Source organism: Pteropus alecto, unplaced genomic scaffold (assembly GCF_000325575.1).
Source record: "Pteropus alecto unplaced genomic scaffold, ASM32557v1 scaffold385, whole genome shotgun sequence".
In the NCBI taxonomy this organism is placed as follows: Eukaryota; Metazoa; Chordata; class Mammalia; order Chiroptera; family Pteropodidae; genus Pteropus; species Pteropus alecto.
In genome coordinates this window covers 690194-704031 of record NW_006436543.1, presented here as the reverse complement: position 1 = coordinate 704031, position 13838 = coordinate 690194, and the positions used below count along the sequence as shown (strand labels likewise).

Below are 13838 nucleotides of genomic sequence, written 5' to 3'. Positions count from 1 at the left end.
AGAATAAAAATAAAAGCAGTATTTAACTTTTGGATATTATCAACTGTAGAGCTGATATTTCAGAGTAATATGAAAAAAAAAAATCCATGATATTAATTTCAATTTCTGTTTACAATTTGAGGGAAGCTATAAAATACACATGGATACTTGAAGATAGAAAATTGTTTGGCCTCCCGGGTTTTATGCTCAACTTTCGTGAACTATGAAACAGATGGAAGTTTGAAAGAAGGAAAACTGCGTCTTGCCGCTTTTAACTGATCAGACGTAGAATCTCAGTTAATTTAATTCTTAATTCTCTTTGCTGTTCTCTCAGTGAAGGAGAGGACCTGATTTCATACAGAGCAGTGAATCATTCCAGGCTCTTAAATCTTGAGCTGTAATTCAGATAAAACACCCCTCGGCTTAGGATAATAGATGAATTTGAGAGAAGGAACATAAATAGTAAAAGCATAATTATTCTCCAAAATGGTTTCATAATAAGTAAGGCATCTTTATAAAAATATATGTCCAGAAACCATCTTTATAGGGTTTGTTTGTTTTGTTTGTTTGTTTGTTTTTTACAATTCCCTTATGAATTCTTGAGTCCTGACCTAACCTCTCATTAAAATAAAATGTGCAGAAAATGTTTCTCATTTGCAAGAAGAGTCAGTGTGTCGTGCAGGTTAAGAAGGAAAGCTCTGAATTCAGTCAGCCTGTGTACCTTGGGCAGTGTCTTCTAATTTCTCTGTACCTCCATCTCCTGGTATGTAAAATGGGAGTAGTCATAGTATTCACTTCACAAGAGTTGATGTATTTAAACGAATTAGTATGCACATAGAGTGTGGGAACACTGCCTGCACACATAGTAAGCCCTCGAAAAATGTAACCATTTTGTTACTGCGTCTTTATGTATGTTCAAATACAAATCCACTATTATGTAATTTCTTCTTGGCTACTGAGTGACAAATATGTAAATCCTAAGCAATTGATCCTAAGCAATAATAGGGAAGGTTTCTGAAATTTTTTTTCAACAATGCACTAGCCAAGAAATGTCTTCCTCCAGAGCATTAGAAGTATATTGTCTCTATATATTAAGATATAATGGCAAATGTGCTGTTATTTTCCTTCTGGTAAAAGTGAGGCACTTCTTCAATGAAATTGTTTCAAATTCTTTCCACAGATATGATAGCCATCCAGGACTTCCTGCATCTGTGAGGGGAAATGCTATGGTAAGTAACCAGAAACTAAAGGTTATGCTAAGGAATTCAGAATTAATGTAATCTCTGTTTGGCTACCTAACTAAATAGGATTCTCTCTGGCTAAGTTTTCAATTTATTTTAGGAGTTTAGATTTTTTCTAAAGAGTTCAGGCCTTTGAGCCATGCTTCTCTTGCTCAGGCCCGCTTCCACGTATGGAAGTGTACTATCCCCTCTAATAAAGCTTTTCATTTCTGATGTTAAAAAAAAAAAGAGTTCAAAGTTTTCCAATTGTGGTTGGTTTCCACTTGGCTTTGGTACTGAAATATTCAAATAGCAGGCTCTGCCCGGAAGGAGTGAGGCCATCATGTGTCCACTCACATCATCAGTGGCATCTCTGATATTATACCACGTGTCACACCTGTAGAGCCCTAAAGCATTTGGCAGAGGAAGAGACAAGAGGCATCCACTGCCACTTTTGCAAGCCAGTGTGGGTCTGGGCTAGAACTTTCTGGGTAAGACCATCATTTGTATTCAGAGAGGAAGCCACTGATAGGTGAGAAGCATTTGGCCAGAACAAGTTCATATGAGGGGATTGACCCCACCTGACTTTCCACCAAAATTTAAATTTAGCTATATTTTAGATTTAAATTTATCACAGGCTTACAAGATTATGAAGCTGTAAGTTTTCTGTTTCTTGATTTTTTGTGGTCATAACTTTTGTTCTGCACATACCTGTGCCTTTCTGTGTAACTCATGTGGTTTAGAGATAAAAGAAAGAGAACTGTGGAAGAGACCTACGAGTACAAGAGGAGGATAGAGGCATTTTTCAATTCATTGTGGTCTTTGTACTTTCCCCCCTTCTCTCTCTCTTTATGTTTTTTATTTTTCCCCCAAAAAGCACGGAGTAGAATTCTGGTGAAGAATACATATATACAGAGATTCTTTACTTCAAAAACAAGAATGAGCCCCCTTTCTTCTTCAGAGTAATGCTACTTCTTTCCTTCTTTCTGGGTGACACTGAACCCTATCTCTCTCCTTTAATGCATGAGCCCCAGCCATGACACCAGCATCAACAACTACCACCCTCTAATGAACTTACTATCCCCCAGGCACTTGACATAGATCATTTCATGTAATCCCCAGAGTAAATCTGTGAAGTAGGTATTATCATACCCATTTTAAAGGTGAAGAAACTGAGGTTTAAAGGATTTAAAGATCATGTTCAAGGTCACTAGTAAATGGTAGAGTCAGGATTAGAAAATCTGGGCCTCTGTAACTCCATAGCTGGAAGTCAGTAATGCCTACAACTCCGTCAGCCCTAAAGCCTTGTTCACATATGAGCCCCAGTTGCTCACTGTCTGAAGACTCAAACTGAGACGTAGACTGAAGTGACATGCATCCAGCTTTGCTCTCTAAGAGGACAGAGCCCTACTCCAGTATGCTTCTGTACTCCTGCTTTTCCTTGGAGAAGTGCTCAGAGCTAACCTCCTTTTACCATTTGAGAGCCTTGGAGTCTAAGGCAGGCAAGAAGCGTTAAAAAAATGCAAACACCTAGAAGTTATAAAAAAATAGAGCAAATTTGGACTGGGTTTGAAAACCCAGTCTGAGGATTAGTAGATATCTTTCTGGCACTCTTGATTGCTGCTTGCATTGAACCATTTCACTCAGAGAATGTCAATCTAAAAGATAAGAGAATGTCAATCTAAAAGATAAGACCTAGGAGAATGTCAATCTAAAAGATAAGACCTGGGAAAATAAATGCAACTCAAGCCAGTGCTTGTTGGTCCCAGTTAATAACTTTTCTACAAAGTAGGAGGAAGAAAATAATGAGATTACTGTCTAAAACAAAGCTTTTGTATGATATGTAGATTTCAATTATTTATTCATAAAAGTCCTACCTTCTTAAGCCTGCAGAGAGCTGGAAGTTAGCTGTTGATGCTACAGGGATTCTTGCTAAGATACCAGGTGATAAACTTCCCATCACTTGGTTGGCATCCTGGCAGGGGATTCTGCATTTTATAGAAGGGGATTCTGCAATTTATAGAAGATTGGGCTATATTATTAGATCACCTTCTACTCAAAAGAGAAGAAAGCTGCTATTTAAACATTTTCTTCATTTTAAAAGAAACAAAGTGTTTGAGAAGACAATTTTTAGAGCTAGAGAGAAACTTAAGGGTATGCAGCTCGGAATTTCTCTCAATCTCTTCATTACTGACATTTTGAGCTGAATAATTCTCTGTTGTAGGGGACAGACCCACAAATTATAGGATGTTTAGCAGCATCCCTGGCCTCTACATACTAGATGCCATTAGTTCTCCTCCACTCAATTGTGACAATCAAAAATATCTCCAGAAATTGCCAAATGTTCCTTGAGGAGCAAATTGCCACCAGTTGAGAACCATCCCCCTACAGGTGAGGAATCCAAAGTCAAAGTAGTCACCATCAATGAGAATAGAAACAACACATATGGCCTTGGCCATTTGATCACTCCTCATCTCTAAAAAAATTTTGGCGGAGCCTATTGTTAAGTGATATACCAGCTCTGTACCCCTAGAAATAAACCTCTGGTATACTTACCACACTGGGCCAGTGTGGGCTTCTTGAAGCCAGGACTGTCTGCCCTCCTGTGTCTCCCCACTGCCTGGCACAGCCTAAATTGAAAAAAGAAATGAATGGGTGGTTTTAAGCCACAAGGTGCATTGGTGAATTTGACCTTTGCAGAAAAGCAGACATAAAACAAATTAAGGAACACCTTGCAAAATTACTTTGTTGACTTTACCAAGGCATTTGATAACATCAGTGCCTTGGTAACTCCGACAGCTGTTCTACAGGTTTGGCTGCCCTAGGAAGTTCTCAAGTAGTCTAAGGTTACTCTGTGACAGTTTTGTTTGTCTCATCATGTCAGAAATGCAGACAATATTCAATCAGTAGAGTGAAACTGGGGTTGGGAAAGGCCCTTATTTTGCTCAGCCTATTCTCTGTTTCATGTTTGAGAATGTAACTGAGATCCTAAACTCAAGCGCTTGAGACTTTGGCCTCTGCCCTTATGGGACATTCTTCTAGCTTATTAAACTGCAAGCATCAACAGGAGTCCTCCAGGAAACCCTCTATAACCACACAAGAATAGTAATGGCTAAGGATAAGGATGTTCTGAGAGCTAGACACCATCCTAAGTGTTTGACAGCTATTAATTCATTAAATCTTCATAGTAATCATGAGGTGGGGGTGTTGTTGCTGCTGTTACTATTTATTTATTTGTTTGTTTGTGTATTTATTTATTTATTTATTTCATTTTCACCAAGAAAGAAACTAAGGTACAGAAAAGTTAAGTAACTTGCCCAAAGTTATACAGCTATTAAGGGGCAGAACCAAGATTTGGACCTGTGTAGAACTCATACGATTAACCATTATGCTTTCCTGTCTCAGAGATGCTTTTATGAGTCCTAATATTATAAATATTCAGTATCTCAATTTCTGTAATAATCTTTACTAGAAATCTTGTACATATATTTTTCTACCTTGGTGTATTGTAAATATATCCATAACTGTGTGCATGGAGGGCATGAGTGTTTAAAGCAAGGTTCCTGTCTTCAGAAAGTTTACCATCTAATTGAAGATATTCACATTAGCTAACCAGTAAAAAGCACAGAGTTAGGAATCAGATCACATGAGTGTGAGTAGCCAGTACTACCGTTTATTATTCGTATCCCTTACCCAAGATTCAGTTTTTTCATCTGCAAAATGAGAATGATAACCTTTACCTAATTCACAAATTTGTTCTCAGGATCAAGTGAGAGAGGATATTTTTAAAGTATATTGAAAATTGAATAAATGACTAATATCCTTCAACTATAAGACTAAATGAGGGTACAAAAATGTGATAGAGAAGTTCAGAAGTGGAAATAGTATTGTGAGAAGAGTCGTCTTGGAATTCAGTTCAGTAAATATTAGTCAATTTAATATATGCCGATGCTATGCTAGGCGCTCAGAACACAAAGGAGAATACTGTGATTTCTTAGTTATTTTAGAAGTTGGTCCACTTCCAGGGTCCTAATTCATTTGTCTTCAGATCCCTGGTTTTCTAGATCAGGGTGGGGATTGAACTGGATAGTAGGGAGGAAGAGGAGAAGTCTAGTGGTAAAGTAAAAGTGGAAAGAATGCAAACAATTTCGAAATGACATAATAGGTATCATACCAGAGGTGCATACAAAAATACTATGGTAATTCATTCTTCCTGAGAGAATTGGAGAAGAGCTCTGAACTGGACTCTGAAGGATGAATTGGTGTTTTCTAGGAGAAGAAGAGGAGAAAAAGCAAAGATTAGGAGCAGAGACATGGAGGCCTAGGAAGAAATGCACTTGAAGAGAATTGGGGAGGAAAGGCTTAAATCTAAAGCTGGAAAAGGATTTTGACACAATTTTGCTGCACAGAGGTGTTTGAACCTCATCCTCTAGGCTAAGAATGAGAAATAGACTTCGTCTTTTATGGCAACTTTATGCTTGGAACATTATTTTGAGGGAGGTTCTGAGTCCAAGACCAAGCCCTGACTGAGCATCTCTGTGCTCAGGGCCCCGGAGGGCTTACCTCCACTCTAGATAGGGGAAATGCAGGTGCTTCCCAGCAGCTCCAAGGCCTGTGTTTGGCCTTGGGCAGATGTTTACCACGAAAATATAGTGCACCGATAAACTAATAAAGTAGAGAGAGGTGATTTAACATGGACTGTGGAAACTGACAGACTGGGAATAAGTCCTTTCCTCCACCAGCATGACCTGAAGCAAATGACCTGACCTCTTGAGACGTCACTTTTCTCAAGTGCAGTTTTCCAACAGTAAAAATAATAATAGTACCAACCTCATAAGGTTGTGAAAATAATGAAATAAAGTAATCTATATGAAGCCCTAAGCACATTGCCTAGAAAAATCAATGTATATTTGCTGCTGCTTATAATAATAATAATAATAATAACGTCATATATAGCTTAAATAAAAGGGGTCTATAGAGCAGTGGTAGTGTTCAATCTTCTCTTGTCTGGTACTTACCATTGACTAGCAGTTACTTTTTTAAGTTTTATGACTAGAAAAAAAAATTCTTGCAAAGTTAATGTTGAGTGTAAATAAACTGTCCATATTTTCCCTTGGTCATATAATTTATATCTCCATGTGTTGAAAGCATCCTTAACACATTTGCTGAGTAGGGTTGATCTTGAAGTAAGGGGTCTGGCAGACATATAACCAAAGGAAGTTATATTCAGGGTCTCCAGGTGGTAAATATCCTTCCCGACTTGGGGAAGTTCATGTCTTTCCCTGAGCCCTCAGTTTGTATATTTTTCATTTCAGTATATATTTTCACTATAAAGAGTTGTGATCCAGGAGGCCACAAAAAGATACTCTGGTCTGTGTAGAGGAAATTTGAAGTTTGTTTCGGTGTTAGAATGGTTGAGAGACGATGATACTTGCTATTTTCTTAATCAAATGTATTTATTCTGCACCAATGACCCAAACTACAGATTTGGGAAGAATGGACTTATAAGATCCATGACTAATTATTAATAGCACAAATAAAGACTTGGAGAGACACAAAAAAGGAAAATACCTTGATGCACTTTAGGAAGAAAAGAGTTTAGCTGTAACTGATCTGATTTCTTAAATGATTTGTTTCTGGTTTTATTACCTCCGATTGGTATTCTCACTGTAGTTATGTTTTGCTTATAATATTTACTTCTGAATTTTACATTAATGTGTTAAATTATATCCAATGACCAATAAATTATCATTGGATTATTTTTCTTATTAATAAATCTCCTTTGTGTGTATTCAATTATGGCCCATAGAACTGAAAACCACAAGTCAGAGAAGTTTGGGCAGGGCTTCTATAGGAAATAACTGACCTAGATCTTGAGAAAGAAAACAGACAGGAGTGAAAATACTAGACTGTGAGGAATGTAGGGATTAAGAGCTTTAGAACTGAATAGACCTGTGCTGAAGAAGTAAAAAAGCTGGAGTTTTGGAAAGATTAGAGATTTGGTCTCAAGCATTCAGGGTGAAAATGAAATGTAATGGTGAACATAAATGGAAAGGGAAAACTTGGGAAAGAAAGGAATCCAAGAGGCAAGGACTGGGTAACAGAGTGAGCTAAAAATAAAGAGACTGAAATGGGAAGTGGCTGCTGCCCTCGTTCAGGGACAGGCGCAAGATGAGTTAAAGTGGAGTCAGGAAGAGCCAGTTTGACAGAGGAAAGGCAAATGGAATTTGGGCAAACGAAAGCGAAGGTGTGGGAGTGGCTAATTCCCCCAGGGTTATGAAGACAAATTAAAGTAGGGCAGTGATGAATTTGATGAAATCAAAATAAACATTTGCTAGTAAAGAAAACAACTTTATCTCTACATCGTTCTACTAAATCCTGCAAAACAAGCAATGATATTTTGAAAAAAATTTATAAAGTCATACTTTTCAGCACCTTTGTTTCAGAACTACTAATCAGCATCTTCGTCTGTTTAGGAGGTGCTACCATTCTATGTGAACTCTGTGGATAGAAACATTTTTTTTTCCCAAATCCATCAAGTTCAAAAATTTTAAGGTCCACTACAGGCTTCAGCTAACCAGCTCTTGATAGAATAGTGCAGTGTGGAAAAATATAGAAAATTCCAGCTACTGGGGCCATGGAGAAAACACTCCTAACTTTAAAGAGGTCAATTTCTTTCCTATTTTCCATGAACCTCCTTAAGATTTGTGTAGTGCTGTGTAAATTTGTAGGAAATCTTTGTCAGAGATAGTCTCAATATCTTGCCTGAAGACATACTAAAAGAATTAATGTGGGTATGGAGATGTTCATGATCACTTGAAAATGGCAGAAGTGACAAAACCTTATAGGTTGAGAAATAAATGTTAGGAAAATCAATCTGTAGTCCTTAGACTAGTACTTTTAAGCTGAGAACATTTTTGTGGGGACATGTGAGTATTCTGGCTAGAAAAGGTCCAGAAATAATGTTGCATTTTCTATTTTTAAATTAGCAGGCAAAACTATACAATTCACCTCTGGAAAATCAACCAATTGACAGTGCATTTGTCCCCAAGCCAGCAGGCATGAGGGAGGGAAGTGGCGTGCCTCCGTGGGATGCTTCCCTGCTGGAGAATGAGTTTTTCCGAGGTAAGTCTATGCATTAAATTGCCTTTGGAACTCCCGGTACTAAAGCAAATAATAATTACAGTTTGTATGAAAATGCTCAAAACATATCAAACCCTATACTTTATTTTTGAAATCCTCCTGTTTACCTTATCTAAAGGGGATGTTGTTATATGCTATTAACACAAATATTAAAGATTCTTATATTTTAAATATAACCTAAGCAGATATTCTCAGACCAAGCCTGATAAATCTATGGAATGGTAATAATGTTTAATATTTAACCTCAGGTGAAAAAAAATACACCTTTAGGAACTATATCTATGAAGTTTGCTGTTCTTAATAAACTTTTATAGTTTCTGATTAGGACTTACATAAACGCACTGTGATGAAATCTAATTGTTAAACAATTAACCTAGTACCATAGATAACAATAAAGAGCGAAATAGATTCCAAAAGTACTACATGTACATGGATGTTATTATTATATAAGCATAGCTTCCCTTTACAAAAGTTATTTTATGTCAAAATCAGCCTGGCCATTTGAAAGTTGAACTCTGAAGTCATTTGGAGGAACTTAATTCAATTTGCAGGGGCAATGACATTACCTCGGCCCTATAGGTGGGACAAGTGGAGTGGTACGAGAGAGACAGCCAGCTGGATGGTGAACCTAGAGACTCCGTTTAGTGACATGGTTCCTGGCAGAAAACTTGCTTCAGAGAAAAGACCAAAAGGAAAATCTCTGCTCCAAAACAAAGATTTTGCTAGTAGAGAGGAAAGGTACCGTTTATGAAATGAAAAAATGACCTTGGCTCCTGAAAATGAAGAGGAGAAACAGAATAGGAATTTTTTGTTCGTTTGTTTGTTTTTTACCTTAAGAGTAGGGAGCAAAAGAGCATTGTTAATTTGGGATTCTAAGTAACTTTGAATAATTTAAAATTGTGCTGCGGGAATGTTAAGAGTGCTTACCACTGGAGAGGATTCCAGGTGATTTTACCTCTTTCGTTATACTTTCCTTTATGTTCTATTATAATCACATATTGCTTTTGTAGTCAGCAAAAGACTTTATATCAGGGAAGAAAAACTATGATTAGCTTGAAAGACACAACAGAAGTCAAAGAGATTTTATTATAATTAGTTTGAAAGGCAGATTTTTACTCATTACATAGTTTTTGTTTTGGGTTTTGTTTTTATTTTTGGATTTTTTTTGTTTTTGTTTTTTCTTTTTTTGTTTTTGTTTTTTTGTTTTGCCTCACTTTATAGTTTGGCATTGTTTGATTTTTTTATTTGTGGAAATGTGGAGTAAATTATTTCAGAGACTGAAGATGCTTTTTCACTAAGCATTGACAAGATGATTCCCCAAAGAATTCCTTAGTTATATAATGCTCAAGATTAGCTTTTCTGTGGGCTATGCAAACTTAATAGCACCAACTTACAAATAAAATAGGGTAGGGAAAATCCAGAACAGATGTCAAAAACCCCTTCAGCACCTGCCCTAACATAGTCGACATGCCACAAATAAATCCTACTTACATTCACTCAGATACTAATATACCTCACTTTCCCAGTCATAGAAGAGTTAAAATCACATTTTTAAATGACAAATCATTTTAAATTACCAAAGAGAGTGCACCATTTTATGTAACTCAGAAGGAAAAATTTCTGTAAACCAAAAACTTCTTCAGCAATTTAAATAACCTCATAACTTATTTCTCATGTCAGATTTGATTTTTTATGAACATTTCTTCAATAAATATATAATCTATTTGTATTTATTGTGACATGAATATAGTAAAGTGATATGTACTACAACTGGACGTTAGGGAATCTTAAAATCTTAAAAGATTATGATTCTATTTAAATTCTAACAGGTTTTTAGTGAGGAAAAGATGTCAAATATGATTAAATAAACACAATTCAAAGAAATATCAACAAACTGAAAATGTCCTGTAACTTGTCTGAGGTCTCAGAGACTGTGGACCTAGTAAGTGTGGGCCCTGGACCTGGGGTTGGCCTACGTCCTCAGTATTGTGAAGAGGCCAATGGGCCCTAACTTGGACATCACTCTCCAACCTTGCTACTGAGAGACATTATGTAATATTATGTGCTCATAGTGAAATCATCTTATAATTCATTAAAGGAGAAAATGAAAAGTGAATTTTTATGGCACAGGGTGGCATTGCACAGTGCTTGCATGCATGGACTCAGGAGACACACTGCCTGGATCCACTTACTACCTGTGTGACCTCAGCAACTTACTGAATCTCTTTGTGCCTCATTTTCCTCATTTATGAAATGACACTAGTAATAATACCGACCTTATAAGGTCATGTGAGGATTTAATGAGTTAAAAAATTAAGTGCTTAGAACTGTACCTGACACATAGAAAGTGCTATATCAAAGGAGTGCCAGTGGATCTTAATTTTTCCAGGAAAAATAATCTGCCTTTAGCATATCATTGAACAATATTGTATAAAACTTTAAATTTTATGTATTGCTCAAATCCATCTAAATAAGTACATTTATAAATTAGGTGCTAAACTTTCAGTGGTAATGCTGTTTTCTTAATGGTGCAACTGAGAATTCACATTATTTACAGACTCATATTTGTATTATGATCCTCTGAGTAAATATTTTAGCTACCTAGTGATGCAAAAATGCACTAAAAGAAATCATGATTAAAATTTGTTGTTAAAAAAATGATGTAGCTTTATGTCCTTAAGGCATTATGGAAGATTAACTTGGAAAAAGTATGAAAGAGAAACTTCCATTATAGCTTTGTAAAAGCCAGACTGTCTTAAAAACATAATCAAAACTAATTTCATCACATTTATGATATATGATAAAAATAAAATTATAAATGATTATGCTTCTGGAAGAGAGGCCCACTCAAATTATTAATAGATTGTAAAATGTTATACCAAAAAATCACTCATATTTTCCTTTCAGTTTTAGATGATTTGGATAGCAAACTGGCTCAGGAACAATCTTCAAGCTCAGTGAATACCAGAACACCTATCAACTATGAATCAAGAACACGGTTCAGTCATTTTTACTCCAGTGGCAACGGACACGGTAATATCACAGGAAGGCACAAAAATCACTATAATGAAACTTCTAATATGTCTATCTATGACATCCTAAGACCAGGAACCCCTAGGGAAGGTTTTAAAACCTTTTCTCCTAGAACAAGGACAATTTATGATATGTACAGGACAAGGGAGCCCAGAGTTTTGAAAGAAGATTATGTGCAAAAGAACACTTTTGGTAGTGCCTCTCTGTGTTTCGACAGCAGGCAACAATTAGCCTCACCAGCTACAGGGTACTTCACAACAAGAAGCTTACATTTTCCAGCCACAATTCAGAACAAGAGTGGATTTATACCATCAAGCCATCAGCAGAGCCCAAAGAGAACTCCTTTATCATCCATCATATGGAATAGATCAGATTCTTGTAGAGACAGGCAGAATCAGGAAGAGTTGAGGGTACCATCACCAATGGAAATTGACCCTGCTGACCAATATATGTATCCCAAGTGTTCTCAGGAGGATAGAAGATATGAATTTTACCGTTCACAGGGTGTTAACAGAAGCATTAGTTTAAATTCCCCCATGGATAATGCAATGAGTCCTGACCCATTTGAGAACTCAGAGAATATGCCATTCTACCATCAAGACAACCCATTTGCTAAGTCTTTCTTTAGCAATACCTTTGGACGAAGCAGGGAACAGAGAAGTGGGCAAAGTCCTTTTGGGGTGCAACAGGAAGAATATTCTTCCTGGTCTGGCTTTCATCAAAGCAGGAAACCATTCACTTCTTCTGACAGAGACTTTGAAATGATTTCCACTGAAGCAAATAATGCAGCAACTGGTCACAGCCATAGTGTTTCTACTCAACACTGGGGATCATTTTCTCCCAGTTATGGAACAAACATTTCCAGAGACCAAGAAGAGCCACATCCTTGGCAGTTTGACTCTCAGACAACCACACTGGAGAGTATGGAGGTATCACAAGGTAACAGGAACCAGATGATTCATTTCAGCACACCAAATCTTTGCTCCATGACTAGTTCAAGCTACCCCATCAAACCTGGTGGGTTAGAATGTCAGTGGGACAGTTCTCCTACAGAAGTACATGTTAACAGAGAACCTTACTCATTGGGAATTGCTCAGACTCTAGCATCCTCATTCGGAACTTCCTTCCCCCAGACTCCCGATGATGAAGGGAATTCTCAGAGTTCCAGCATTCCCAATCCCACAGTCACTTTGCAGAAAATTAAGCCTGCCTCTCTTCCATTAAGAAGCTACACAGAAGTCACTGTAACCAACAGTGATTCAGCCGATTCTCCACCTCTTACTGAAAGCCAACCCAATATCTTAGTCACAGAAGTGAATAATGAGAAAGACTTGATCAAATCTGTTTCAGAAAAAGATAAACTAAACAAGATGGATTATACAAACAGAACAAGTGTAGTACCCCAACCTGTTTCACAGACAATAATCTCTAACCCTTCAGCTGATTTTCAAAATCCTCTCTCCCAAGACTCAGCCAAAAGCAACAGATTTGTTTTTAATGCATCTACCACAATAAGTTCAAAAAAGTCACCCAAAGTCATTTCCCGGAAAGATATCTCCAAAATTCATATATCACAGAGAGAGAAAGCCAATGAACTACAAAAAGATAAGCGTTATACTGAAAACAGAAAACTTGGCTCAGCAACATCCTTTCCTTTCATTTGGGAAAGCAGAATACCATCATCACTTCCTAGCCCAAATCAGGAATTAATAGTAAGTAATGAAGGTACTTCAAGCATTATTAAAAATAACCACTGGAGCTCTGAACCTACTGATAATCAAAATGCACAGTCTCCAGAAAAGCCTGCAATTTTAGGTACCAAGGAAGAACAATGTGCCAAAATTCATTCTACCGACCATAGCAAGTCAGCTACTGGCCACAATATCCCATGTGTTTCTTTAGGTCTGTCATCAGGTATACCACCAGATTCCTCTCCATCGAATAATTCTTTCCTTGATGCACTGGTGGTTCCTTCTACTACAGTGTTCTTCAAGAAAACTCCTTTGGGCAAAGATCCATCTTGGGGAGAAAAAGAAGAAAAAGACAGTGATAGCAAGAATCAGAATAATCAGTTAACCCTAAGCCCCTCAGAAAATCAAAAGAGTGATGATAGCTGTGTGTCTGTACATAATGAAGTGGTTGATGTTGTCAAATGCCACGTACACCCTCCTTTCAGGGCAGGAAAGGGAAAAGGGAAAGTAAGACGACGTATATCCTATATTGAACAGTTAAGCAAAACAGAAAGTAAATCAATACCCACAAATGACAGCAGTAGCTTCATTGACATGAATCAAAGCAATTCCAAGGCTCCTGAGCTTCACACAATTTATTGTACCCTACCAAGAAAAGCAGCCAGTTTTCCCATCAGTAACAGGAAGTCAGAAAGTAAAATAATGGCTTCTTCATTTAGGAATGAGCCACTTCCACTCCAAATCGAAAATAATGTGGAAGATCCAATAGGGA

The 13838-nt window shown here is 37.1% G+C and overlaps 1 protein-coding gene across 1 annotated transcript in view; it reads left to right on the top strand.

Annotated features, from left to right (window-relative positions):
- Positions 1-13838, top strand: part of EXPH5 (exophilin 5) — a 70740-nt gene that overhangs the window by 54024 nt on the left and 2878 nt on the right. Inside the window, exons 4-7 of the mRNA XM_006913433.1 lie at positions 1160-1208; positions 8189-8324; positions 11250-13176; positions 13237-13838. The exon at positions 13237-13838 is cut by the window's right edge and continues 9 nt beyond it. Of these exons, the coding sequence (XP_006913495.1) occupies positions 1160-1208; positions 8189-8324; positions 11250-13176; positions 13237-13838 (2714 nt within the window). The remainder of the gene's footprint in view (positions 1-1159; positions 1209-8188; positions 8325-11249; positions 13177-13236) is intronic.